The sequence below is a fragment of the Silene latifolia genome, chromosome 11 (genome assembly GCF_048544455.1).
Source record: "Silene latifolia isolate original U9 population chromosome 11, ASM4854445v1, whole genome shotgun sequence".
Classification (NCBI taxonomy): domain Eukaryota; kingdom Viridiplantae; phylum Streptophyta; class Magnoliopsida; order Caryophyllales; family Caryophyllaceae; genus Silene; species Silene latifolia.
Window position 1 is genome coordinate 119193725 of NC_133536.1, and position 27199 is coordinate 119220923.

The 27199-nt window shown below is 39.9% G+C and overlaps 4 protein-coding genes across 4 annotated transcripts; all 4 read left to right on the plus strand.

Annotated features, from left to right (window-relative positions):
• The first annotated feature begins 1026 nt into the window (after positions 1-1026).
• On the plus strand, positions 1027-2647 carry LOC141613866 (protein FAR1-RELATED SEQUENCE 5-like). Its single transcript, XM_074432608.1, has 2 exons — positions 1027-1357; positions 1401-2647. Exons 1-2 carry the CDS (start codon positions 1027-1029, stop codon positions 2645-2647), a joined length of 1578 nt encoding a protein of 525 aa, XP_074288709.1.
• An 80-nt stretch (positions 2648-2727) lies between these two features.
• Positions 2728-3297, plus strand: LOC141613867 (uncharacterized). The gene has a single exon (XM_074432609.1). The coding sequence runs from the start codon at positions 2728-2730 to the stop codon at positions 3295-3297; it is 570 nt and encodes a 189-aa protein (XP_074288710.1).
• A 7726-nt stretch (positions 3298-11023) lies between these two features.
• On the plus strand, positions 11024-11679 carry LOC141613869 (protein FAR1-RELATED SEQUENCE 5-like). Its single transcript, XM_074432610.1, has 2 exons — positions 11024-11060; positions 11327-11679. The coding sequence occupies exons 1-2, from the start codon at positions 11024-11026 to the stop codon at positions 11677-11679; spliced, it is 390 nt and encodes a 129-aa protein (XP_074288711.1).
• Positions 11680-11703: 24 nt separating this feature from the next.
• On the plus strand, positions 11704-13253 carry LOC141613870 (protein FAR1-RELATED SEQUENCE 2-like). Its single transcript, XM_074432611.1, has 3 exons — positions 11704-12069; positions 12403-12686; positions 12809-13253. Exons 1-3 carry the CDS (start codon positions 11704-11706, stop codon positions 13251-13253), a joined length of 1095 nt encoding a protein of 364 aa, XP_074288712.1.
• Positions 13254-27199: the final 13946 nt, after the last annotated feature.

Here is a 27199-nt window from a genome sequence, read left to right on the forward strand (position 1 = left end):
TTACAAAAACCTTTGTTTATTTGTCAAAAGCCCCTAAATTTCCTAACCTTGTCACCGCAATTACAAATCCATCAAAAAAACACCCAGATTTTCTTCGTAATCGAAAAACAAGGATGATCAAACCAATTGCATACAAGATTATCAAAGTAATTGACAGCTAGTAATCGATTATATCCAGGTAAACAACTAATTAAACTTGATCAATATTTTTTTTTTTTGTGGATTGAATTGTTATTTGATTGAGGAAATTGTATGGATTCATTACTTGTTAGCTTAGATTCATGAATTGGTTTCATGGGTCCTGGAAAAGAGATTTGATCGATTGTGTCCATATTTTCTCATCGATTTTTTTAACAAATTGAATTGGTATTTGATTGATGAAATTGTACGGAATAAGTAATTGTTATCTTAGATTAAGTAATTGTTATCTTCGATTAATGATTGATTGTGTGGATATTTTCTGAACAACTTCTATAAGATCACAGTTGGAAGATCAGTTATTAGAGATGATATGTATAATATAAGTTGTTCATAAAATGTATACCGTAGGTTCAGAAAATATATACCATAGGTTCTGAGAAATTTGTACTGTAGGTTCAGAGAATTTTTTGTACTGGGTTGGGTGTGAGATACTCCACGATAATTTGTACTTTTAACTTCTTTGTAGTGTTCAGAAAATATGTAGCATAAGTTCAGGAATTGTGTACTGTAAGTTCAGAGAATTTTTTGTACTGGGTTAGGTGTGAGATACTCCACGATAATTTGTACTTGTAACTTCTTTGTAGTGTTCAGAAAATAAATAGCCTAAGTTCAGGAAATTTGTACTGTAGGTTCAGAGAATTTTTCCAATGTTGTATGGCATTTTTCCAATATAATTTGTACTGTAGGTTCAGAAAATATATAGCATAAGTTCAGGAAATTTACACTAAATGTGCAGAACTTATATATCATAGATTCAGAAAACGTTTGATTGATTGTAACAATGGGTGTGTACTAATATGTTCAATTTCCAGTTGTGCAGATTAAATGGAAGCAAATGATGAAGTTAGTACAGCGATTTCGACATTATTGTCTACACCAATTTGCACTATTCTACCAGAACAACCTGAGGAGTACTTTCCACCATGCGTAGATGAGAAGAAGCCTAAACTAGGAGATTTATACAATACCATAGAAGAAGGAGTTCAGTTTTACAAAGACTATGCAAAACATTGTGGCTTTCAGACTAGATTGGGTACAACAAAAAGGCAAAAAAGAAATGCTGAAGTATTTACGTTGAGGAGAGTGTTATGCAACAAGGCTGGAACAAGGGAGGAGTATAAAGATAAAAAAACAGATCGTGTGCGGTTGATTACTCGTATTGAATGTGAAGCTATGGTACAATTTTATTTTGCAAGCAGATGGAAAGTATAAGGTTACTGGATTCCATGAAGGACACAACCATATTTTAGCATCACCATCATCAATGTTGTTTATGAAGGAAAACAGGAAAATGACATCGATTCAGAAGACCTTCGTTGTAAAAGCAGCACGGTTAAAGATGGGGCCAGTAAAAGCATTTAGAGGTTGGAAAGAGTTGACGGGAGGTTATAGTAATGTTGGTGCTACCGAGACTGATTTCAAGAACTTTGTGAGAAATATGAAACAGTACATTGGTTTGTCTGATGCACAAATGGTGGTAGATAATTTTTCTCAAAAAAAAGAGACGTGTAGCACGTTTTATTTTGACTTCGAAGTTGATGAAAAACAGTGTCTATCAGGGCTGTTTTGGGCAGACACCATATCTAGGAAAAACTATGCTTTATTTGGCGACATGCTTTCCATCGACTCCACCTTTCGTACAAATAAGTACGACATGGTTTTTGTGCCATTTACTGATGTTGATCAACATAAAAGGTGCGTAACAGTAGGAGCGGGGCTACTATCACACGAGAGCATTGAAGCATATACATGGCTTTTCAAAGCATTTCTTGACGCAATGGGGGGTTGTGCACCAAAAGCAATTATAACTGATCAATGTCCTTCTATGAAACCAGCAATTGAAGAAGTATTTCCAAATACATCTCACAGGTTATGCATGTGGCATATTATGAAGAAACTTCGTGAAAAAGTTGATGCATATTTATGGCAAGACGAGGATTTCAAGAAGCGTTTAAATGCATGCGTTTGGAACAATCATTGTGAACCTGATGAATTTGAAGAAGCTTGGGCTAATATCATGATTGATTATGATTTGGTAGACCATCCTTGGTTCTCGTCTCTCTACGAAATTAAAGAAGATTGGGTTCCTGCATATTTTAGAGAAATATTTATGGCGGGAATTATGAGGGTGACATCAAGATCAGAGAGTGAAAATAGTTTCTTCGATCGTTTTCTTACACCTCATGCGACTCTTGTTGAATTCTGGATGTCTTTTGAGAGTGCAATGGATGCACAACACCACAAACAATCGAAACTGGACTCGGAAAATAAACACTCAACATCTCCCTTGAAAACTCCAGTTCAGCTAGAAAAACACGCTTGTAAATTTACACGCATGCAACTTTTAAGGACTTCCAGAATGCATTATGTGCAGCAGTGTACAATTGTGGCATGGTGGACGTACATGCTACGGACGGCACAGAGGTATATATTATCAGCGACATAGAGCGAGAAAGAAAGACATGGGAAGTTGCATTTACAGCAAGTAGAGAAGAAATCACTTGTAGTTGTTGTTTGTATCAAAGAATGGGTATGCTGTGTAAGCATGTCATATGGGTCTTAAAGCATAAGAACATAAGAAGGATTCCAGACAAATATATTCTTAATAGATGGACGAAGAATGCGTTGATGAAGCCCGTCTTTGATAAGCATGGCAATAAAATGGAGGATGTTGGGAAATCAGACAACAAAAAAGGAATGACAAATGAGCTTTGGGAAGAAATGTACTCTTGTGTCAGCCTTGCAGAAGAAAATGAGAAAGATATACAAATGTTAATAGATAAACTTAGAGAAGTCAAAATGGAGATAAAGCAACATCGAAGCAACGAGCCACCAATCCTCAACACGATGTCGGAAATGGAAAGGTATGTTGGGTGCAGCATTCCTAAAGAGATAAACATCCAAGTTCCACAAAAATCACGTAATAAGGGGAGTGGTAAGCGAATTCAGTCAAGTGTTCTAAAAGCGCTCGAGAAAAGCGGGAAAAAACAAAGAGTATGCCAGACTTGTGGGAAAAAAGGCCACAACTCAAGAACATGTTCTAAAAAGGTTGAAGAATCAGATTCACAGGATGAAGATTCAGAGGATGAAGATTGATTGTCAATGGCCGAACAAGAGTTCTAAAAGTTTTGGATAATTTTAATTGATGTCGTACAGATGATTTATGACTCTAAATTGCTTTTAATTTTATATATTACATGTATAGTGTCATTCTCCAAAGCCACATTACACGTTATGATATATACATGAAAGGTTCAGAACTTATGTATGAAAGATTCAGAACATTTGTGCTACAGGTTCAGAACTTATGTATGAAAGATTCAGAACATTTGTGCTACAGGTTCAGAATATACATGAAAGGTTCAGAACTTGCGTATGAAAGGTTCAGAAAATTTGTGCTACAGGTTCAGAATTTACATGAAAGGTTCAGAACTTTTGTATGAAAGATTCAGAAAATTTGTGCTACAGGTTCAGAATACCCCACGTTTATTCTAACAAATGATCTCAATACAATTCAGTATACCATATAGGTATACTGTGTAATGTGTGATAGTCTTTATTGTGCTTTCCTGTATTCGGTTGCTTTGTTTTCAGAAATCCCGTATTTGATTGACTCACTTCCGCATAATGTCTCTTATTTGGCTGCCTTGTTAAATCCAACACCAAATGCTTGAGAAAACAAAGAAATTGGTCCAGCAAAAAGAAATTTTCAGATACCAAACGAAAACAAAAAAATTAGTCCAACACCAAATGCTTGATAAATTTTCTGAAAAATCGCATTACATGATTACATGGTTGTGGCCACCTTTCACATAGTGTATACATCAGTACAATACCATAGGGTATGCGATAACAAAGTGCTAACAAAAGATACTAAATTCATATGATGCCTAAACTAGGGATTATGCTTCATTAGAATCATCAACACATTTTGCACCTTCTTTCTCGACTCCTTGAACCTGGAGTCCTTGAACCTGGTTCTGATGGTGTTTTGCTCGAAGAAGAACTTCTGTCGATAATTCGTTCCCATCAAAAAGAAGCAAAGTCGAAACGTATTTGTCTCTTAGCTTGGAAAGTGTTGCAACCTATATGTATAGAATAGTTTGAATAAAACTATTTTCAATAATTGAAATAATCACTCAACAAAATATAAGCAAAACTAAATAAATGAACCCTTACGTCATTCTTTTTAAGACCGCATTTCCATTTTGGATCACCCATAAACGTTTCCATATGTCTCATGGTGAACACTCCGCAATCATCAACATTGTCGGATGTCCTCCAAGGCATATTAATCCTGACGGGAGTAAGCGTACACACCACAACTCCTTTAGAATAAGTGTCTCTTGTCTCTTTCAAAAACCTCCCAAATGCGGCAGCCTATTTCAAAATCAACATGCATAAGAATATATAGAAATGGTTATGCAACTTCTATTTTGAGTTCCTTAATCCTTACCCCTCTTAATGACACGGGGTTGTGCATACTTCTATGATGCTCAAGGGGAAGTAGAATACTCGCCTACTCAGTATACTGTAACCTCTATAAATTTCTCTCGGAGATCATGCCTCATGTTAAAAATATCAGGAACTCTGGCCAACTACATATTTCAGAAAGGAATAACTCTAGCCAAACACTTATACATGACACATCTACTGCAAAGGGAGAGGAGATGGTTCCGAAAGCCTACAAATTCCTGAAATGTTGTAGAATTTGGTGCTCGCGGAATCAGTTTGTTTGCAGTACATTTCCTATGCAAGAATCTTATTTGATGACAGCTATAGGATGTTTCAGACCAGCTCTTGATGAGCCAGATGTTTCAGACCAGCTACTCTTGATTTTGTTAAGCGAGTAAGACCGGCATCATTGCTTATCAACTAAGTAGAAGTTCTGTTTCTCTTTTCAAAGTTCAAACTATCTATCTATCTCCGGAGTTTATGAACTAGGTACTCAACTAAATCCCAAATTAAACATCGCAAAGTACACGCAAACAATTGATCATATGAACATTTGTAGTAACTAGCTAGCCTTACAAATTCACGAGCTAAAAGCCGTGACAGAAATCACGACCCTTAATAAGCAGTGCGTAACTTATGCTACACAAAAGCATGTGCAAACAGATCGTTACGCAAACACTTACCACGAGCATGGGAGTATCACCATAACAGTTTTCAACTTTGGCGCGAGTAAGCCAATTGTCAATAAGGTAAAATGCAGGGGTCTTCAAGTCAAACACCATGAGATAATAATGTGCGTTCAATGCAACCGGAAAGAAAAACTAACATGTAGGAAAAAAAATTGATTAGACTTGATAAATAAAAGTACTTGATAATAGAATTGATTAGACTTGATAAAGGTTTAAAGAAATCACCATGTCAATAGATTTCAATGAAATCCTGGAAAATTGCTTCAATTCATCATTCATTGCATTTCTGAAAAATTTGTACCTACTCTCATCGCTTTTATTCTTCCTATAATCAGTAAACACAATCTAGAAGCACGAAAAAGATTAAAATATAACAAACAAATATCAACACAGACATAAATAGTATTAGAAATTTTAGAAAGAATCAAATAGTGAACTTACAAGCACGAATGTACTAATGTAAAATCTCAATGGACTTAAATCGCTCTTTGATATCTCTCGATGATTCAAGTAAGCAGACCAACAATCAAGGATGGCACTTGACACAAGCTCTCGAGGTTTAAGGCTCTGAAACTGAAGACGAATAGCAGTAATGCCCTTATACATGAACACCTTCTCACTGTTGAAAAATATCCCATTTAAATCACCAAGAAAGAATAAACAAGTGGATGGAAAATAAAAATAGTAGCTACAAAAAGGAAAGTAAGGAATCAAGGAAAAATTACTTATGAAGAGAGCTCTCTTTTCCGAAGTCTGCATATATGTAGTCACACACAAGTCTTTGCACTTTGGTGAGGCTACTTACTGTATCAACATCCCTAACTATAAAAGGAGAACGAAGTTCTGGTACAAGTGCTGCTGAACTACCTCTCCTCCTTGTAACAACATGGTAGCGGGTAGGAGAAAGCCTTGAATTAGAATCAGGTTCACAATCACCATCTGAAATCGTCTTTTCGTAACGATTGTGTATTAGCGTCCTCATGCACCTCAAAGACACGACTTATCATCTTTCTGAACGAGATCATCACCTTCCTGATCTGCTTTTTTATCACCGTGTTCATCCTTTTGGTCAGTAGATATTTCTAACAAAATGTCCCGCACTACTGTATCATGATCAACATTTGTAGTTGGTGACAACAAAGCAACTTTTGGATTATTAAAAAGTTCATCCTGAGACAAACCAAGACTGAAAGACGGAGGAATAACATCACCATGGGAATTGTCATCATCTTGCCATTGATGTTGATTGATTGGCCTTGTAGAAGTGATTTGCCCGTTTTTTATTGTATGCATCCTCGATCGCCTTGGCAAAAGCTATTACTGTTTGCTTCTTCTTTTGAATCGGTGAACCAATATGAGGTAGAGGTGTCCTCATTACATCCTCCATAGGTACAATATAATATAGATGTAGAACTATGTAGGTGTTTGATAGTATCATTTTCTGGAAAATTTGTAGCTCCAATTTCGTACTTGTTCTCAAGAATAACCATATTTTCAGCCATTCGTGCAGAATTAACAGCAAGGTCATGTATATACTCCTACACAAAAACCAAAAAAATCACAAAAAATAATATTGAAAAGAGAAAGAAATAATCAAAGTGATCAAATAATATAAGATAAAAGTATAATGTACTTTTGGGTTAGAGCAATGAGTAGAAGATGTTGAATTAGATAATAATGAAGTCACTTGAGAAGTTCCCGGCCTAGAAGGAACCCGTTTCTTTGAACAAAACTTTTTTTGCTTGAATAGCAAGTAGAACTTCATCATTTGGCATAAAATTCGTCATCTAGAGTGGCATTTGAGGTTACTTTCGTAGGACTAGAAGACCCAATTTCATGTTCTGGATTATCTGGATCAGCATTAGTGACAGCAAGATCATTTACTTCAACATTCTGAGAACATCCTCCTTCATCATACGGCTCATTCATTAGCTTCATTGCCACATTACACAACTTCTTCATGTCCGGATTTTCATATAACTTAGGTGGACGATCTTTTATTAAGGACTCTAAGGACATCAAATGCTCTGCAGTAGCCTTGGTTTTGAATGCAAGTTCATGAATATAATCCTACATAAAAACAAGTAGATGAAAATAGGGACTCAAGTAAAATCTGAAAATATAAGTTCATAAAAAGTGTAACATAAGTTCCGACAAAAATTACCATAGGTTATGAACAGCAAAACCATAAGTACATAAATATTTTTCTTACATATAAATGTAGTGATTACCTTAATAGTTGTTTGGCAGCCAGGTTGTGTATTAGGCGATACTGAACCAGATTGTGTATTAACATTCTCCACCATCATATCTTCTATTGTCCCCTCTCCAAAATGAAACGATTTCATCTCTTCTTTTTGTCTAGCATAGAGAGCAGTAGTGGTCCAACCAGTGAGAGTGAAAAAATCTCGATCAACAGTCCGCTTTTTGTGAACAACTCGATCAACGTAAAACAGCTAAACATTTAACACAAGAACATTAAAATCAGTACAAAATTTAAAAGGAGAATAATATTTAGCGAAGAATAAAAAACACACGCTGAAAAAAAGATAGAATATTATACCATTAAAAACAACAGAGGACCCTCGAAATAGTTCTTCTTAACTGCCCAATTCAGCTTGGCATTCCTCAAACTATCCAAAATATACTCACACCAATTGTAGTTAGCAATATCATTCACATCCATTAAAGACTTCAGAATATGATGATTCACGTAAGATCTTTGGTTGTTTTTCATCATAAGAGAGACAACAAAAACAACAAAGTTCACTTTAAATTGATCACCGCCTAATTCCTGATTTGTTGCAATATAAGTTTGAAGTGTTGTGATTAAGACAAGTCCAGATGTCACAGGAAATTGACTTCTCCATTGGTGGTAGAATTCTGAGAATTCTTCACTTTCATCAATATAAGAAGCTAACTGCACTTGCTTAGGACCCATAGGAAGACCCAAAGTCGCATGTACGTCAGAAGCTCGAATAGGCAGCTCCTTACCACCATAGAGCATAAGAGAAGTTGTTATTGGATTAAAATTATCAATAAGCCAATAGCCGAGACGCATAGGTAACCTATCAACATCCAACGAAAATAAACCACCAAACCCAATTGCATTAATATCTTGCCATTGCTCATACGTCATACAATGAATGACGTAAAATAAGCCCTTTGGAGACATGCGTGTAAAGAGATGGAAACACGGGACGACGAGACTTCGCCGTTTAGAAGGACGAGAACTAGTTGGGCGATCATCATCACTAACCAACCTATAATCAGCATAGAAAGACAATAATTTCTATGAACATAGGACATGTACATATAGTAATGAAAAATTGAACATGCAGTACAAATAAGATGCACTTCATCTAGAATATTTTGTAAATAACTTGCCTCTGATTGAAGTAACTCAAATCTTCAACAGAAACTTAGCAAATACTTCATAGCAGCTTAAAAGATACATACCAATAGAGGAACATGCAATCAAATACCCAGAATCATAAAACGATTAAAAGGAATAATACAAAACACTACAAAAATAAACATAAACGATTGGAAAGAAGAAAACAAAACAATCGAAAATACAATGAATGTAACTGTAATTAGGAAAAAATCAAAGATGAACATGCAAGCAACAATACAAATCAATAGAAAAATTAAATTAGAAGGAAAAACAAAGGGGAAATGCAATCAAATACACATAATCGTTAAACAATTATGAAGTGGAGAAAGAAATTGAACGATCTTACCTTAATTTCATTGGAAGAGCAGCTAGATTAAACGAAGTATCCAGATGAAATTGGGAAAGTAAGAGTAGCTCAATGAAGAAGACGAGTAAGGAAGAAGAGAAAGAATGTTATAAAAGAATAAGTGAATTGACAAAAATAACCTCCAATTAGAAAACTAAGTCGGACGCGCGTCATGATCCGGTCCTTTGGATTAATAGATCGACGGTTGACAATGGTTCTCATGGTTCTCATACGAGGAGGGTTCTCATACGATCCTAAATCTATATATATATATATATATATATATATATATATATATATATATATATATATATATATATATATATATATATATGTATATAATCCGGTGAGTCTAGGTATCTTAGGTGAGTCCGTCTCGCGATTCTCCACCATTAGATTTTTGATTGAATGAGCGGCTTAGATTAATTCTAGAGCCAAGTATATAACGTGCGTTATTAAGGAATTATACGCATAATCGCGCGTTCAATTCTCTCTCTTCGTTCACTCTGTTTCTCTCTCTATGAAATTCTCTGTTTCCTTTCTTCGCACTCACGTAACCAAAAATCCATCAAATTCATGAATCAATTCCTGTTCAACAATTCTTATTAAAAAATTCAATCAACTTTCTGTCATATCGTTCAATTCAATCAACCTAATTTTGATTGACTGCGGTTTTCGAATTCAATCTGTTCATACAATTGCTTTTTCCTTGTTTTTGGCTTTTTGTTGCTAGTATGGCTTCCGAATCTATAGAGAACACCATGCGCGTAGGTAATTTCATGAATCCTTTAATTTTTTAGGTTTTTCGTTCTTCAATTTCATGTTTTCATTGTTGTTAAATTGATGTCGCTTTGCAATTTCTGTCGATGCTTTTAATTTCGTGCTATTAAGTTCCAGTTATCATTAAGAATCCATCGACATAGTGTGCAATTCTGTTATTTTATCTCGCACTTACGATTTTACGCTCATTCGCACCAGATTTAGGTTTTTGTGTTGTTCGTATGCAATGTTTTGATTGAATTGATGTAGGTATACAAATTAATTGCAATTATTATTTTCAATTTCTCATGCGAGCTTCTGTATTGTAACACATTAATTCGTCGACATCAGTTGAATCTTAGGTGAATCAATTTAGAAGGATTTAGATTATATGTGTTCAAAGTGTTTGTCAAAAAAATTGTGTTCTGACATAGTCACATTTAAACCTGGATTAGCTTTCATGAAAATTGGAGTAACTCTGGGGATTAAATCATCATTCTTAAAATATTTGACACCTGTTACTGTAATATCATTACTATAACATTACAGCTTGTAGTCAAAACTGAACTTGATATAATTGTGAAAACGTGTTACTATATAATTGTGTAAGTACCTTCTTTTGATCAAGTTTTCGCTGAATAATAGTGTTATTCTCCATTTAACATTGCACAGTCTAGTAAGGTTAATCGAGTGCATATTTTTATTATGTTGTCAATCCTTATGTACATATATTGTGACAGTAACAATGTTACTGTAACATGACATTCTTTTGCAGTTCCGCTCGTCTATTCATATACATAATACTTCTCTTTTCCCTTTCATATTACAGAGTCCAGTATTGTCAATCCAGTCCTTTCTACGCCAATAGCACAACAACAGCCCAATGTTCAACCAAACAATCAGCTTGTTTTGTCTCATACACCTAATGGAAGTGAGAGGTGGATTCGTGTAATTGAAAAGAAGTTCAGACCTACAATTGGTACAGTTTCAGCTCACTTGAGGCAGGAATTGAATTATACGGGGTTTACGCACGCGCATGTGGTTTTACTCCCAGGAAGTACACTGCCAAAAAACTTCGAGTTGGCATAGTACAACAAAAAATTATAGTCTGTAATCGTCAAGGGTTTAGGGGAAATAAACAAAAACTGCGTTTCATTCATGTCGATGAGCATAATAATGGCGACAGCTCTTCCACAGTTGAAACAGTTACAAGGTGTGTTAAAATCACAAGAATTGGCTGTAGAGCATACGTTAGATTTGTTGTTCTTAATGGGCTTGAGGGACCTGCTATGATTGACGACTTTTATGAGTTTCATAACCATCATCTCACCTCTGTTTCTAATCGAGATCTCGAAAAGATTTCGAGATGCCTTGACATGTTTCACAAACAGCTTATATTGGACAATTCCAAGTTGATCATCGGGGCTACTTAGACTTTCAGACAGGTTAACGAGCTTGTACATGGCCATGCAAATATAGGTGCTACATTGGTGGAATTTAAAAACTTTCAAAGAGATATCAAGTGTTATATAGGGGAAAGAGACGCTGAACTTTTCCTTGATCGTCTTGAAAAGCTCAAAGCCACCCAACCCCAGTTTTACTTTGCCTATGATGTTGACGCATCTAACTCTCTCATGAAGGTTATTTGGGCTGAGTCCACATCAATTAGAAATTACTCATTCTTCGGGGATGCTGTCAGCTTTGACCCCACCTATGGCACAAACAAGTATGATATGGTTTTTACAGCATTCACGGGTGTCAATCACCACAGAAAGTCGGTTTTTTTCGCTGCTTGTTTACTGTCACACGAAGATGAACTGTCCTTCAAATAGGCCTTTCATCATTTCTTGACTACTATGGGTCAAAAGGAGCCCCAATTCCTTATCACGGATCAATGCCCTGGTATAAAAAAGGCCTTCCCCTCTGTCTTCAAGCAAGCTCGGCATCGTTATTGCATGTGTCATATAACACAAAAGATCAGCGGCAAAGTGGGTTCAGCACTTTGCAAAGACACCGACTTCCTTAATCGGTTCAACACTATTGTCTGGGACTCTGATTTGGAACTATTTGAGTTTGAAGACAAGTGGCAGCAACTAATTTCAGATTTTCAACTGGAAGATAACGACTGGTTATCTACAATGTTCACTGACCGAAAGCATTGGATTCCTTCATACCATCGTGACCTTCCCATGGGCTGCATATTAATAACAACACAGCGATCCGTGAGTGCAAATGCTTTTTTCAAGCGGTATGAGAATCACTTTGGTACACTGGTCGAATTTTGGATGAGGTAAACAAACATCCATGTTTCCTTTGGTCACAATCTCTGTACATAGCTTAAGTTACAGTAACATCATTACTGTATCATTGTTACATAATTCATATGTTGTTGTGCCCTTGTCACATTATTACTAGGTTCCAAACAGCTATGGACTAGCAGCGCTACACACAATGGTGCGATGATTATGACAACGACCACTCATTACCTAACCTAGACACAAACATACATATAGAAAAAACATGGTGCTATTGTATACACACATGCTGTGTTTAAGATGTTCCAAGAGTTAGTAAAGGCTGCTATATCATTTGGTGTCGCTGGCTTTGACAAGAAAAACAATATGCGGATAATTTTTGTGGAAGATGTTGAATCAAACATAACTTTCAAGGTGACAGTCACCCTTTCAACCACGGATGCAAAATGTGCTTGCAAACTCTTCGAAAAAATAGGGTTACTTTGCAGACATATTGTGTGGGTGTACAAGAGCAAAAAAATTTGGCAAATACCAAGCAAGTACATTTTAGATCGTTGCGCCAAGAACTCTCACGCAACTAACAGGTTAGATTCGAAAACTTTATCACAAACTGTGGCTTACTGTTTCACTTTGAGCCCTCACTCCAATAATTTATTACAGTAATATTGTTACCATATAAAACAGTAACTTGCTGTTCCATTATCAGGCTTGATCCCAATGGGAATGTCATCGAGGATTCAAATATGGCTCAGTCTGATAACAGGCTTGTGTGCAAGCTATGGGCAGAGTTCAGTGCAACAGTTGGAGTTCTCAAAAATTTGCCACCGGCTCACATGGACGAATTAGCATCCCTCCTAGTTGAGTTCCGCGAGAAATTATCTGTTACACCACTTACAAAAGATCAAGAAATGGAGATGCTCTTGGGCTGCAGCTCGTCGTCTGAAGTCCTTATTTGGCATCCGGTTAAAGCACACAAAAAGGGCAGCGGAAAAGATTTAACGTCAGCAAAAACACAAGCCATTGAAAAGGCAGCAAAGCCAAAGAGCCTATGTGCATACTGCATGGAAAAAGTTGACCACGACAAGAGAACATGCCCTCTTCGCATAGCTAAAGAAGCAATTGGAAAGCATCTAAAAAAATGTGTAATCTGATACTGCCATGCTGTTACAGTTATATGTCATTATAAGAAGCAGTAGGATACTGTGTTGCTGTGACACGAACATACCACATAAAAAAGTAATAAATTTCTGATGATGAAACAATGATTTTTCATTAAAGAGTTCCATGGAAACTTAATATTTCAATTACAGTACGATGGTTTTATCCATCTAACTTCACATTTTTGTCTAGCATTAATACCTTTTAAATTAATCATCCTTAAATATGCTGATAGTAATAGTGTTACTATTTTCAACTTATCTAAGGAAAAGGGTTTAGGGTTGGATTAGACGGCTCCGCGAAGCGTTGACGCCTAATCCAACCCTAAACCCTTTTCCGTCCCGTTTTAGAAGCGTCTTTTCCCTATTTTTAATGTCATTCTTGTTTTAGAGTCACAGTATTACTATATATTTGATTATGAACGACCTTTGACTAAGGAAAAGGGTTTAGGGTTGGATTAGGCGACTCCGTGAAGCGGTGACGCCTAATCCAACCCAAAACCCTTTACCGTCCCGTTTTAGAAGCGTCTTTTCCCTGTATTAATGTCATTCATGTTTTAGAGTCACAGTATTACTATATGTTTGATTATGAATGACCTTTTCCATTTTAGAAGCATCTTTCCCCTCTTTTAATCCCATCCACGACAGGGTAACACCCGTCCCTCCCTAGGTTTTAGTCTTGGGCTTTTGCACTACGAACGACCTTTGACTAAAGAAAAGGGTTTATGGTTAGATTAGGCGGCTCCGCGAGAGCGGAGCCGCCTAATCCAATCCTAAACCCTTTTCCGTCCCATTTTAGAAGCGTATTTCCCCTCTTTTAATCCCGTTCATGTTTTAGAGTCACAGTGTTACTATATGTTTGATTATGAACGACCTTTGACTAAGGAAAGGGGTTTAGGGTTGGATTAGGCGGCTCCATAAAGTGGTGACGCCTAATCCAACCCTTAACCCTTTTCCGTCCCGTTTTAGAAGCGACTTTCCCTCTTTTAATGCCATTCATGTTTTAGAGTCACAGTATTACTTTATGTTTGATTATAATTGACCTTTGACTAAGGAAAAGGGTTTAGGACTGGATTAGGCAGCTCCGCGAAGCGGTGACGCCTAATCCAACCCTAAACCCTTTTTCGTCCCGCTTTAGAAGCGTATTTCTTCTCTTTTAATGCCATTCTTGTTTTAGAGTCACAGTATTACTATATGTTTGTTTATGAAGGACCTTTGACTAATGAAAAGGGTTTAGGGTTGGATTAGACGGCTCCGCAAAGCGGTGATGCCTAATCAAACCCTATACCCTTTTCAATCCCGTTTTAGAAGCGTCTTTCCCCTCTTTTAATCCCATCCACGACAGGGTATCACCCGTCCCTCCCTAGGTTTTAGTCTTGGGCATTTTCACTACGAACGACCTTCGACTAAAGAAAAGGCTTTAGGGGTGGATTAGGCGGCTCCACGAAGCGGTGACGCCTAATCCAACTCTAAACCCTTTTCCGTCCCGTTTTCGAAACCTCTTTACCCTCTTTTAATCTCATTCATGTTTTAGAGTAACAGTATTACTATATGTTTTATTATGAACGACCTTTGACTAAAGAAAAGGGTTTATGGTTGGATTAGGTGGCTTCGCGAAGCGGTGACGCCTAATCCAACCCTAAACTTTTTTCCGTCCCGTTTTAGAAGCGTCTTTTCCCTCTTTTAAGCTCATCCACGACAGGATATCACCTGTCCCTCCCTAGGTTTTAGTCTTGGGTTTTTGCACTACGAACGACCTTTGACTAAGGAAAAGGGTTGAGGGCTTTCCCCTCTTTTAATGTTATTCATGTTTAGAGTCACAATATTACTATATGTTTGATTATGAACGACCTTTGACTAAAGGCAAGGGTTTAGGGTTGGATTAGGCGGCTCCGCAAAGCGGTGATGCCTAATCCAATCCTAAACCCTTTTACATCCCGTTTTAGAAGCGTTTTTCCCCTCTTTTAATGCCATTCTTGTTTTAGAGTCACAGTATTACGATATGTTAGATTATGAACGACCTTTGACTAAGAAAAAAGGTTTAGGGTTCGATTAGGCGGCTCCGCGAAACGGTGACGCCTAATCCAACCCTAAACCTTTTTCCGTCCCGTTTTAGAAGCGTCTTTCCCCTCTTTTAATCCCATTCATGTTTAGAGTCATAGGGTTACTATATGTTTGATTATGAACGACCTTTGACTAAGGAAAAGGGTTTAGGGTTGAATTAAGCGGCCCCGCAAAACGGTGACGCCTAATCCAACCCTAAGCCCTTTTCCGTCCCGTTTTAGAAGCATCTTTTCCCTCTTTTAATCTCATTCACGACAGGGTATCACCCGTCCCTCCCTAGGTTTTAGTCTTGGGCTTTTTCACTACGAACGACCTTCGACTAAGGAAAAGGCTTTAGGGGTGGGTTAGGCGGCTCCGCGAAGCGGTGACGCCTAATCCAACTCTAAACCCTTTTCCGTCCCGTTTTCGAAACGTCTTTACCCTCTTTTAATCCCATTCATGTTTTAGAGTAATAGTATTACTATATGTTTTATTATGAACGACCTTTGACTAAAGAAAAGGGTTTATGGTTAGATTAGGTGGCTTCGCGAAGCGGTGGCGCCTAATCCAACCCTAAACTTTTTTCCGTCCTGTTTTAGAAGCGTCTTTTCCCTCTTTTAAGCTCATCTACGACAGGATATCACCTGTCCCTCCCTAGGTTTTAGTCTTGGGTTTTTGCACTACGAACGACTTTTGACTAAGGAAAAGGGTTGAGGGCTTTCCCCTCTTTTAATGTTATTCATGTTTTAGAGTCACAATATTACTATATGTTTGATTATGAACGACCTTTGACTAAGGGCAAGGGTTTAGGATTGGATTAGGTGGCTCCGCAAAGCGGTGATGCCTAATCCAATCCTAAACCCTTTTCCGTCCCGTTTTAGAAGCGTTTTTCCCCTCTTTTAATGCCATTCTTGTTTTAGAGTCACAGTATTACTATATGTTAGATTATGAACGACCTTTGACTAAGAAAAAAGGTTTAGGGTTCGATTAGGCGGCTCCGCGAAACGGTGACGCCTAATCCAACCCTAAACCTTTTTCCGTCCCGTTTTAGAAGCGTCTTTCCCCTCTTTTAATCCCATTCATGTTTAGAGTCATAGAGTTACTATATGTTTGATTATGAACGACCTTTGACTAAGGAAAAGGGTTTAGGGTTGGATTAAGCAGCCCCGCAAAACGGTGACGCCTAATCCAACCCTAAGCCCTTTTTCGTCCCATTTTAGAAGCGTCTTTCCCCTCTTTTAATCTCATCCACGACAGGGTATCACCCGTCCTTCCCTAGGTTTTAGTCTTGGGCTTGAATGACCTTTGACTAAGGAAAAGGGTTTAGGGTTGGATTAGGCGGCTTCGCGAAGCGGTGACGCCTAACCCAACCCTTAACCCTTTTCCGTCCCATTTTAGAAGCGTCTTTCCCTTCTTTTAATCACATCCACGACAGGGTATCATCCGTCCCTCCCTAGGTTTTAGTCTTGGGATTTTGCACTACAAACGACCTTTGACTAAGGAAAAGGGTTTAATGTTGGATTAGGCGGCTCCGCTTTTCGCGGAGCCTCCTAATCCCACCCTAAAGCCTTTTTCGTCCCATTTTAGAAGCGTATTTCCCCTCTTTTAATCCCGTTCATGTTTTAGAGTCACAGTGTTACTACATGTTTGATAATGAACGACCTTTGACTAAGGAAAAGTGTTTAGGATTGGATTAGCCGGCTCCGCGAAGCGGTGACGCCTAATCCAACCCTAAACATTTTTTCGTCCCGTTTTAAAAGCGTCTTTCTTCTCTTTTAATGCCATTCTATTTTTAGAGTCACAGTATTACTATATGTTTGATTATAAAGGACCTTTAACTAAGGAAAAGGGTTTAAGGTTGGATTAGACGGCATCGCGAAACGGTGACGCTTAACCCAACCCTAGACCCTTTTCAATCCCGTTTTAGAATCATCTTTCCCCTCTTTTAATCCCATCCACGACGGGGTATCACCCGTCCCTCCCTAGGTTTTAGTCTTGGACTTTTGCACTACGGACGACCTTCGACTAAGGAAAAGGCTTTAGGGTTTGATGAGGCGGCTCCGCGAAGCGGTGACGCCTAATCCAACTCTAAACCTTTTTCCGTCCCGTTTTAGAAGCGTTTTTCCCCTCTTTTAATCCCATTCATGTTTTAGAATCACAGTGTTACTATATGTTTTATTATGAACGACCTTTGAATAAAGAAAAGGGTTTAGGGTTGGATTAGGCGGCTCCGCGAAGCGGTGGCGCCTAATCCAACCCTAAACCCTTTTCCGTCCCGTTTTAGAAGCGTCTTTTCCCTCTTTTAAGCTCATCCACGACAGGGTATCACCCGTCCCTCCCTAGGTTTTAGTCTTGGGGTTTTGCACTACGAAAGACCTTTGACAAAGGAAAAGGGTTGAGGGTTGGATTTGGCGGCTCCGCGAAGCGGTGACGCCTAATCCAACCATTAACCCTTTTCCGTCCCGTTTTAGAAACGTCTTTCCCCTCTTTTAATGTTATTCATGTTTTAGAGTCACAGTATTACTATATGTTTGATTATGAATGACCTTTGACTAAGGGCAAGGGTTTAGGGTTGGATTAGGCGGCTCCGCAAAGCGGTGACGCCTAATCCAACCCTAAACCCTTTTCCGTCCCGTTTTAGAAGCGTTTTTCCCCTCTTTTAATGTCATTCTTGTTTTAGAGTCACAGTATTACTATATGTTCGATTATGAACGACCTTTGACTAAGGAAAAGGGTTTAGGGTTGGATTAGGCGGCTCCGTGAAACGGTGACGACTAATCCAACCCTCAACCCTTTTCCGTCCCGTTTTAGAAGCGTCTTTCCCCTCTTTTAATCCCATTCATATTTAGAGTCATAGGGTCACTATATGTTTGATTATGAACGACCTTTGACTAAGGAAAAGGGTTTAGGGTTGGATTACGCGGCCCCGCGGAACGGTGACGCCTAATCCAACCCTAAGCCCTTTTCCGTCCCGTTTTAGAAGCGTCTTTCCCCTCCTTTAATCCCATCCACGATAGGGTATCACCCGTCCCTCCCTAGGTTTTAGTCTTGGGCTTGAACGACCTTTGACTAAGGAAAAGGGTTTAGGGTTGGATTAGGCGGCTACGCGAAGCGGTGACGCCTAATCCAACTCTTAACCCTTTTCCGTCTCGTTTTAGAAGCATCTTTCCCCTCTTTTAATCTCATCCACTACAGGGTATCACCCGTCCCTCCCTAGGTTTTAGTCTTGGGATTTTATACTATGAACGACCTTTGACTAAGGAAAAGGGTTTAATGTTGGATTAGGCGGCTACGCTTTTCGCGGAGCCCCCTAATCCAACCCTAAAGCCTTTTTCGTCCCTTTTTAGAAGCGTATTTCCCCTCTTTTAATTCCGTTCATGTTTTAGAGTCACAGTGTTACTATATGTTTGATAATGAACGACCTTTGACTAAGGAGAAGGGTTTAGGTTTGGATTAGCTGGCTCCGCGAAGCGGTGATGCCTAATCCGACCCTAAACCCTTTTTCGTCCCGTTTTAGAAGTGTCTTTCTTCTCTTTTAATGCCATTCTTTTTTTAGAGTCACAATATTACTATATGTTTGATTATGAAGGACCTTTGACTAAGGAAAAGGGTTTAGGGTTGGATTAGACGACTCCACGAAACGGTGATGCCTAATCCAACCCTAGACGCTTTTCAATCCCGTTTTAGAATCATTTCCCCCCCTTTTAATCCCATCCACGACAGGGTATCACCCGTCCCTCCCTAGGTTTTAGTCTTGGGCTTTTGCACTACGGACGACCTTTGACTAAGGAAAAGGGTTTAGGGTTGGATTAGGCGGCTCTGCGAAACGGTGACGCCTAATCCAACCCAAAACCCTTTTCCGTCCCGTTTTAGAATCGTCTTTCCCCGCTTTTAATCCCATTCATGTTTAGAGTCATAATGTTACTATATGTTTGATTATGAACGACCTTTGACTAAAGAAAAGGGTTTAGGGTTGGATTAGGCGGCCCCGCGAAATGGTGGAGCCTAATCCAACCCTAAACCCTTTTCCGTCCCGTTTTAGAAGCGTCTTCTCCCTCTTTTAAGCTCATCCACGACAGGGTATCACCCGTCCCTCCCCAGGTTTTGGTCTTGAGCTTTTCCACTACAAACCACCTTTGACTAATGTAAAGGGTTGAGGGTTGGATTAGGCGGCTCCGCGAAGCGGTGACGCCTAATCCAACCCTTATCCCTTTTCCGTCCTATTTTAGAAACGTCTTTCCACCCTTTTAATGTTATTCATGTTTTAGAGTCATAGTATTACTATATGTTTGATTATGAACGACCTTTGACTAAGGGCAAGGGTTTTGGGTTGGATTAGGCAGCTCCGCAAAGCGGTGACGCCTAATCTAACCCTAAACCTTTTTCCGTCCCGTTTTAGAAGCGTCTTTCCCCTCTTTTAATCCAATTCATGTTAAGAGTCACAGTGTTACTATATGTTTGATTATAAACGACCTTTCACTAAGGAAAAGAGTTTAGGGTTGGATTAAGCGGCTCCGGGAAACGTTGACGGCTAATCCAACCCTAAACCCTTTTCCATCCCGTTATAGAGATGTCTTTCCCCTCGTTTAATCCCATCGACGACAGGGAATCACCCGTCCCTCCCTAGGTTTTAGTCTTGGGCTTGAACGACCTTTGACTAAGGAAAAGGGTTTAGGGTTGGATTAGGCGGCTTCGCGAAGCTGTGACGCCTAATCCAACCCTTAACCCTTTTCCGTTCTGTTTTAGAAGCGTCTTTGCCCTCTTTTAATCCCATCCACGAGAGGGAATCACCCATCCCTCCCTAGGTTTTAGTCTTGGGATTTTGCACTACGAACGACCTTTGACTAAGGAAAAGGGTTGAGGGTTGGATTAGGCGACTCCGCGAAGCGGTGACACCTAATCCGATCCTTAACTCTTTTCCGTCCCGTTTTAGAAACGTCTTTTCCCTCTTTTAATGTTATTCATGTTTTAGAGTCACAGTATTACTATATGTTTGATTATGAACGACCTTTGACTAAGGGCAAGGGTTTTGGGTTGGTTTAGGCGGCTCCGCAAAGCGGTGACACCTAATCCAACCCTAAACCCTTTTCCGTCCCGTTTTAGAAGCGACTTTCCCCTCTTTTATTGCCATTCTTGTTTTAGAGTCACTGTATTACTATATGTTCGATTATGAACGACTTTGCACTAAGGAAAAGGGTTTAGGGTTGGATTAGGCGGCTCCGCGAAACGGTGATACCTAATCCAAACCTTAACCCTTTTCCGTCTCGTTTTAGAAGCGTCATTCCCCTCTTTTAATCCCAATCATATTTAGTTTCATAATGTTACTATATGTTTGATTATGAATGACCTTTGACTAAGGAAAAAGGTTTAGGCTTGGATTAGGCGGCCCCGCAAAACGGTGACGCCTAATCCAACCCTAAACCCTTTTTCGTCCCGTTTTAGAAGCGTCTTTCCCGTCTTTTAATCCCAACCACGACAGGGTATCACCCCTCCCTCCCTAGGTTTTGGTCTAGGCCTTGAACGACCTTTGACTAAGGAAAAGGGTTTAGGGTTTGATTAGGCGGCTTCGCGAAGCGGTGATGCCTAATCCAACCCTTAACCCTTTTCCGTCCCGTTTTAGAAGCGTCTTTCCCCTCTTTTAATCTCATCCACTGCAGGGTATCACCCGTCCCTCCCTAGGTTTTAGTCTTGGAGTTGAACGGCATTTGACTAAGGAAAAGTGTTTAGGGTTGGATTAGGCGGCTTCGCGAAGCTGTGACGCCTAATCCAACCCTTAACCCTTTTCCGTCCCGTTTTAGAAGCGTCTTTCCCCTCTTTTAATCCCATCCACGACAGGGTATCACCCGTCCCTCCCTAGGTTTTAGTCTTGGGATTTTGAACTAAGAACGGCCTTTGACTAAGGAAAAGGGTTGAGAGTTGGATTAGGCGGCTCCGCGAAGCGGTGACGCCTAATCCAATCTTTAACCCTTTTCCGTCTCGTTTTAGAAACGTCTTTCCCCTCTTTTAAAGTTATTCATGTTTTAGAGTCACAGTATTACTATATGTTTGATTATGAACGACCTTTGACTAAGGGCAAGGGTTTAGGGTTGGATGAGGCGGCTTCGCAAAGCGGTGACGCCTAATCCAACCCTAAACCCTTTTCCGTCCCGTTTTAGAAGCGTCTTTCCCCTCTTTTAATGCCATTCTTGTTTTAGAGTCACAGTATTACTATATGTTCGATTATGAACGACCTTTCACTAAGGAAAAGGGTTTAGGGTTGGATTAGGCGGCTCCGCGAAACGGTGACGCCTAATCCAAACCTTAACCCTTTTCCGTCCCGTTTTAGAAGCGTCATTCCCCTCTTTTAATCCCATTCATGTTTAGAGTCATAATGTTACTATATGTTTGATTATGAACGACCTTTGACTAAGGAAAATGGTTTAGGGTTAGATTAGGTGGCCCCGCGAAACGGTGACGCCTATTCCAACCCTAAACCCTTTTCCGTCCCGTTTTAGAAGCGTCTTTCCCGTCTTTTAATCCCATCCACGAAAGGGTATCACCCCTCCCTGCCTAGATTTTAGTCTTGGGATTGAACGACCTTTGACTAAGGAAAAGGGTTTAGGGTTGGATTAGGCGGCTTCGCGCAGCAGTGACGCCTAATCCAACCCTTAACTCTTTTCCGTCCCGTTTTAGAACCGTCTTTCCCCTCTTTTAATCTCAACCATGAAAGGGTATCACCCATCCCTCCCTAGATTTTAATCTTGGGATTTTGCACTACGAACGACCTTTGACTAAGAAAAAGGGTTTAATGTTGGATTAGGCGGCTCCGCTTTTCGTGGAGCCGCCTAATCCAACCCGAAACCCTTTTCCGTCCCATTTTAGAAGCGTATTTTCCCTCTTTTAATCCCGTTCATGCTTTAGAGTCACAGTGTTACTATATGTTTGATTATGAACAACCTTTGACTAAGGAAAAGGGTTTAGGGTTGGATTAGGCGTCTCCACAAAGCGGTGACTCCTAATCCAACCCTTAACCCTTTTTCGTCCCGTTTTAGAAGCGCCTTTCCCTCTTTTAATGCAATTCATGTTTTAGAGTCACAGTATTACTTTATTTTTGATTATGATTAACCTTTGACTAAGGAAAAGGGTTTAGTATTGATTAGCGGCTCCGCGAAGCGGTGACGCCTAATCCAACCCTAAACCTTTTTTTCGTCCTGTTTTAGAAGCGTCTTTCTTCTCTTTTATTGCCATTCTTTTTTTAGAGTCACAGTATTACTATATGTTTGATTATGAAGGAGCTTTGACTAAAGAAAATGGTTTAGGGTTGTATTAGGCGGCTCCGCGAAACGGTGACGCCTAATCCAACCTTAAACCCTTTTCCGTCCCGTTTTAGAAGCGTATTTCCTCTCTTTTAATGCCATTCTTGTTTTAGAGTTACAGTATTACTATATGTTCGATTATGAACGACCTTTGACTAAGGAAAAGGGTTTAGGGTTGGATTAGGCGGCTCCGCAAAAAGGTGACGCCTAATCCAACCCTAAACCCTTTTCCGTCCCGTTTTAGAAGCGTCTTTCCCCTCTTTTAATCCCATTCATGTTAAGAGTCATAATGTTACTATATGTTTGATTATGAACGACCTTTGACTAAGGAAAAGGGTTTAGGGTTGGATTAGGTGGCCCCGCAAAACGGTGATGCCTAATCCAACCCTAAACCCTTTTGCGTCCCGTTTTAGAAGCGTCTTTCCCGTCTTTTAATCCAATCCACGACAGGGTATCACCCGTACCTCCCTAGGTTTTAGTCTTGGGCTTGAACGGCCTTTGACTAAGGAAAAGGGTTGAGAGTTGGATTAGGCGGCTCCGCGAAGCGGTGACGCCTAATCCAATCTTTAACCCTTTTCCGTCCCGTTTTAGAAACGTCATTCCCCTCTTTTAAAGTTATTCATGTTTTAGAGTCACAGTATTACTATATGTTTGATTATGAACGACCTTTGACTAAGGGCAAGGGTTTAGGGTTGGATGAGGCGGCTTCGCAAAGCGGTGACGCCTAATCCAACCCTAAACCCTTTTCCGTCCCGTTTTAGAAGCGTCTTTCCCCTCTTTTAATGCCATTCTTGTTTTAGAGTCACAGTATTACTATATGTTCGATTATGAACGACCTTTCACTAAGGAAAAGGGTTTAGGGTTGGATTAGGCGGCTCCGCGAAACGGTGACGCCTAATCCAAACCTTAATCCTTTTCCGTCCCGTTTTAGAAGCGTCATTCCCCTCTTTTAATCCCATTCATGTTTAGAGTCATAATGTTACTATATGTTTGATTATGAACGACCTTTGACTAAGGAAAAGGGTTTAGGGTTAGATTAGGTGGCCCCGCGAAACGGTGACGCCTATTCCAACCCTAAACCCTTTTCCGTCCCGTTTTAGAAGCGTCTTTCCCGTCTTTTAATCCCATCCACGAAAGGGTATCACCCCTCCCTGCCTAGATTTTAGTCTTGGGATTGAACGACCTTTGACTAAGGAAAAGGGTTTAGGGTTGGATTAGGCGGCTTCGCGCAGCAGTGACGCCTAATCCAACCCTTAACCCTTTTCCGTCCCGTTTTAGAACCGTCTTTCCCCTCTTTTAATCTCAACCATGAAAGGGTATCACCCATCCCTCCCTAGATTTTAATCTTGGGATTTTGCACTACGAACGACCTTTGACTAAGAAAAAGGCTTTAATGTTGGATTAGGCGGCTCCGCTTTTCGCGGAGCCGCCTAATCCAACCCGAAACCCTTTTCCGTCCCATTTTAGAAGCGTATTTTCCCTCTTTTAATCCCGTTCATGCTTTAGAGTCACAGTGTTACTATATGTTTGATTATGAACAACCTTTGACTAAGGAAAAGGGTTTAGGGTTGGATTAGGCGTCTCCACAAAGCGGTGACTCCTAATCCAACCCTTAACCCTTTTTCGTCCCGTTTTAGAAGCGCCTTTCCCTCTTTTAATGCAATTCATGTTTTAGAGTCACAGTATTACTTTATTTTTGATTATGATTAACCTTTGACTAAGGAAAAGGGTTTAGTATTGGATTAGCCGGCTCCGCGAAGCGGTGACGCCTAATCCAACCCTAAACCCTTTTTTGTCCTGTTTTAGAAGCGTCTTTCTTCTCTTTTAATGCCATTCTTTTTTTAGAGTCACAGTATTACTATATGTTTGATTATGAAGGAGCTTTGACTAAAGAAAATGGTTTAGGGTTGTATTAGGCGGCTCCGCGAAACGGTGACGCCTAATCCAACCTTAAACCCTTTTCCGTCCCGTTTTAGAAGCGTATTTCCTCTCTTTTAATGCCATTCTTGTTTTAGAGTTACAGTATTACTATATGTTCGATTATGAACGACCTTTGACTAAGGAAAAGGGTTTAGGGTTGGATTAGGCGGCTCCGCAAAAAGGTGACGCCTAATCCAACCCTAAACCCTTTTCCGTCCCGTTTTAGAAGCGTCTTTCCCCTCTTTTAATCCCATTCATGTTAAGAGTCATAATGTTACTATATGTTTGATTATGAACGACCTTTGACTAAGGAAAAGGGTTTAGGGTTGGATTAGGTGGCCCCGCAAAACGGTGATGCCTAATCCAACCCTAAACCCTTTTGCGTCCCGTTTTAGAAGCGTCTTTCCCGTCTTTTAATCCCATCCACGACAGGGTATCACCCGTACCTCCCTAGGTTTTAGTCTTGGGCTTGAACGACCTTTGACTAAGGAAAAGGGTTTAGGGTTGGATTAGGCGGCTTTGCGAAGCGGTGACGCCTAATGCAACCCTTAACACTTTTCCGTCCCGTTTTAGAACCGTCTTTCCCCTCTTTTAATCCCATCCACAACATGGTATCACCCGTCCCTCCCTAGGTTTTAGTCTTGGGCTTTTGCACTACGAATGAGCTTTCACTAAGGAAAAGGGTTTAGGTTTGGATTAGGCGGTTTCGAGAAGCGGTGACGCCTTATCCAACCCTAAACCATTTTCCGTCCCATTTTAGAATCGTCTTTCCCCTCTTTTAATCGCATCCACGATAGGGTATCACTCGTCCCTCCCTAGGTTTTAGTCTTGGACTTTTGCACTACGAACTTGCTTTGACTAAGGAAAAGGGTTTAGGGTTGAATTAGGCGGCTCCGCGAAGCGGTGACGCCTAATCCAACTCTAAACCTTTTCCTTTCCATTTTAGAAGTGTCTTTCCCCTCTTTTAATCCCATTCATGTTTTAGAGTCACAGTGTAACTATATGTTTCATTATGAACGACCTTTGACTAAAGAAAAGGGTTTTGTTTAGGATTAGGTGGCTCCGCGAAGCGATGACGCCTAATCCAACCCTAAACCCTTTTCCGTCCCGTTTTAGAAGCGTCTTTTCCCTCTTTTAAGCTCATCCATGATAGGGTATCAACCGTCCCTCCCTAAGTTTTGGTCTTGGGCTTTTCCACTACGAACGACCTTTTCCGTCCCATTTTAGAAACGTCTTTCCCCGCTTTTAATGCCATTCAGGTTTTATAGTCCCAGTGTTACTATATGTTTGATTATGAACGACCTTTTCCGTCCCGTTTTAGAAGCGTGTTTCCCCTCTTTCAATCCCATCCACGACAAGGTAACTCCCGTCCCTCCCTAGGCGTTAGTATTTGGTTTTTGCACTACGAATGACCTTTGACTAAGGAAAAGGTTTTAGGGTTGGATTAGGGGGCTCCGCGAAGCGGTGACGCCTAATCCAACCCTAAACCCTTTTTCGTCCCGTTTTAGAAGCGTCTTTCCCCTCTTTTAATGTCATTCATGTTTTATAGTCACAGTGTTACTATATGTTTGATTATGAATGAATTTTGACTAAGGAAAAGGGTTTAGGGTTGGATTAGGCGGCTCCGCGAAGCGGTGACGCCTAATCCAACCATAAACCGTTTTCCGTCCTGTTTTATAAGCGTATTTCGCCGCTTTTAATTCCATTCAGGATTTAGAGTCACAATGTTACTATATGTTTGATTATGAACGACCGTTCCCGTCCCTTTTTAGAAGCGTCTTTCCCCTCTTTTAATCCCATCCACGACAGGGTAACACCCGACCCTCCCTAGGTTTTAGTCTTGAGCGTTTGCACAACGAACGACCTTTGACTAAGGAAAAGGGTTTAGGGTTGGATTAGGCGGTTCCGCGAAGCGGTGTCGCCTAATCCAACCCTAAACCCTTTTCCGTCCCATTTTAGAAGCGTCTTTCCCCTCTTTTAATCCCATCCACGACAGGGTATAACCCGTCCCTCCCTAGGTTTTAGTCTTGGGTTTTTGCACTACGAACGACCTTTGACTAAGGAAAAGGGTTTAGGGTTGGATTAGGCGGCTCCGCGAAGAGGTGAAGCCTAATCCAACCCTAAACCTTTTTCCGTCCCGTTTTAGAAGCGTCTTTCCCCTCTTTTAATGCCATTCAGGTTTTATAGTCCCAGTGTTACTATATGTTTGATTATGAACGACCTTTTCCGTCCCGTTTTAGAAGCGTATTTCCCCTCTTTCAATCCCATCCACGACAGGGTAACTCCCGTCCTTCCCTAGGTTTTAGTCTTGAGCTTTTCCACTATGAACAACCTTTAACTAAGGAAAAGGGTTTAGGGTTGGATTAGGCGGCTCCGGGATGAGGTGACGTCTAATCCAAACCTAAACCCTTTTTCGTCCCGTTTTAGAAGCGTCTTTCCCCTCTTTTAATACCATGTATGTTTTAGAGTTACCGTGTTACTATATATTTGATTATGAACGAGCTTTTCCGACCCGTTCTAAAAGCATCATTCATGATTTCATATTACTAATTAATGTCACATTGTTACAGAAAGATTGTTGCGTTAGTATAAATTTTAAACAGAATCAATTGCACAATTATTAAATTAGGATACGTTCATTCTTGAAAAATATCTTCTTAGGCAAAATGTCAAGTCAACAAC

Bases quoted from the DNA above. Each gene is read 5' to 3' on its own strand.
- LOC141613870 (XM_074432611.1), top strand. From the start codon at position 11,704: ATGGGTCAAAAGGAGCCCCAATTCCTTATCACGGATCAATGCCCTGGT. The intron at 12,070-12,402 runs GTGAGTGCAAAT...GCTGTGTTTAAG, and splicing joins TAATAACAACACAGCGATCC to ATGTTCCAAGAGTTAGTAAA. The intron at 12,687-12,808 runs GTTAGATTCGAA...TTCCATTATCAG, and splicing joins AACTCTCACGCAACTAACAG to GCTTGATCCCAATGGGAATG.
- LOC141613866 (XM_074432608.1), top strand. From the start codon at position 1,027: ATGGAAGCAAATGATGAAGTTAGTACAGCGATTTCGACATTATTGTCT. The intron at 1,358-1,400 runs GTATTGAATGTG...TTTTGCAAGCAG, and splicing joins TCGTGTGCGGTTGATTACTC to ATGGAAAGTATAAGGTTACT.
- LOC141613869 (XM_074432610.1), top strand. From the start codon at position 11,024: ATGGCGACAGCTCTTCCACAGTTGAAACAGTTACAAG. The intron at 11,061-11,326 runs GTGTGTTAAAAT...ATGCAAATATAG, and splicing joins ACAGTTGAAACAGTTACAAG to GTGCTACATTGGTGGAATTT.
- LOC141613867 (XM_074432609.1), top strand. From the start codon at position 2,728: ATGGGTATGCTGTGTAAGCATGTCATATGGGTCTTAAAGCATAAGAAC.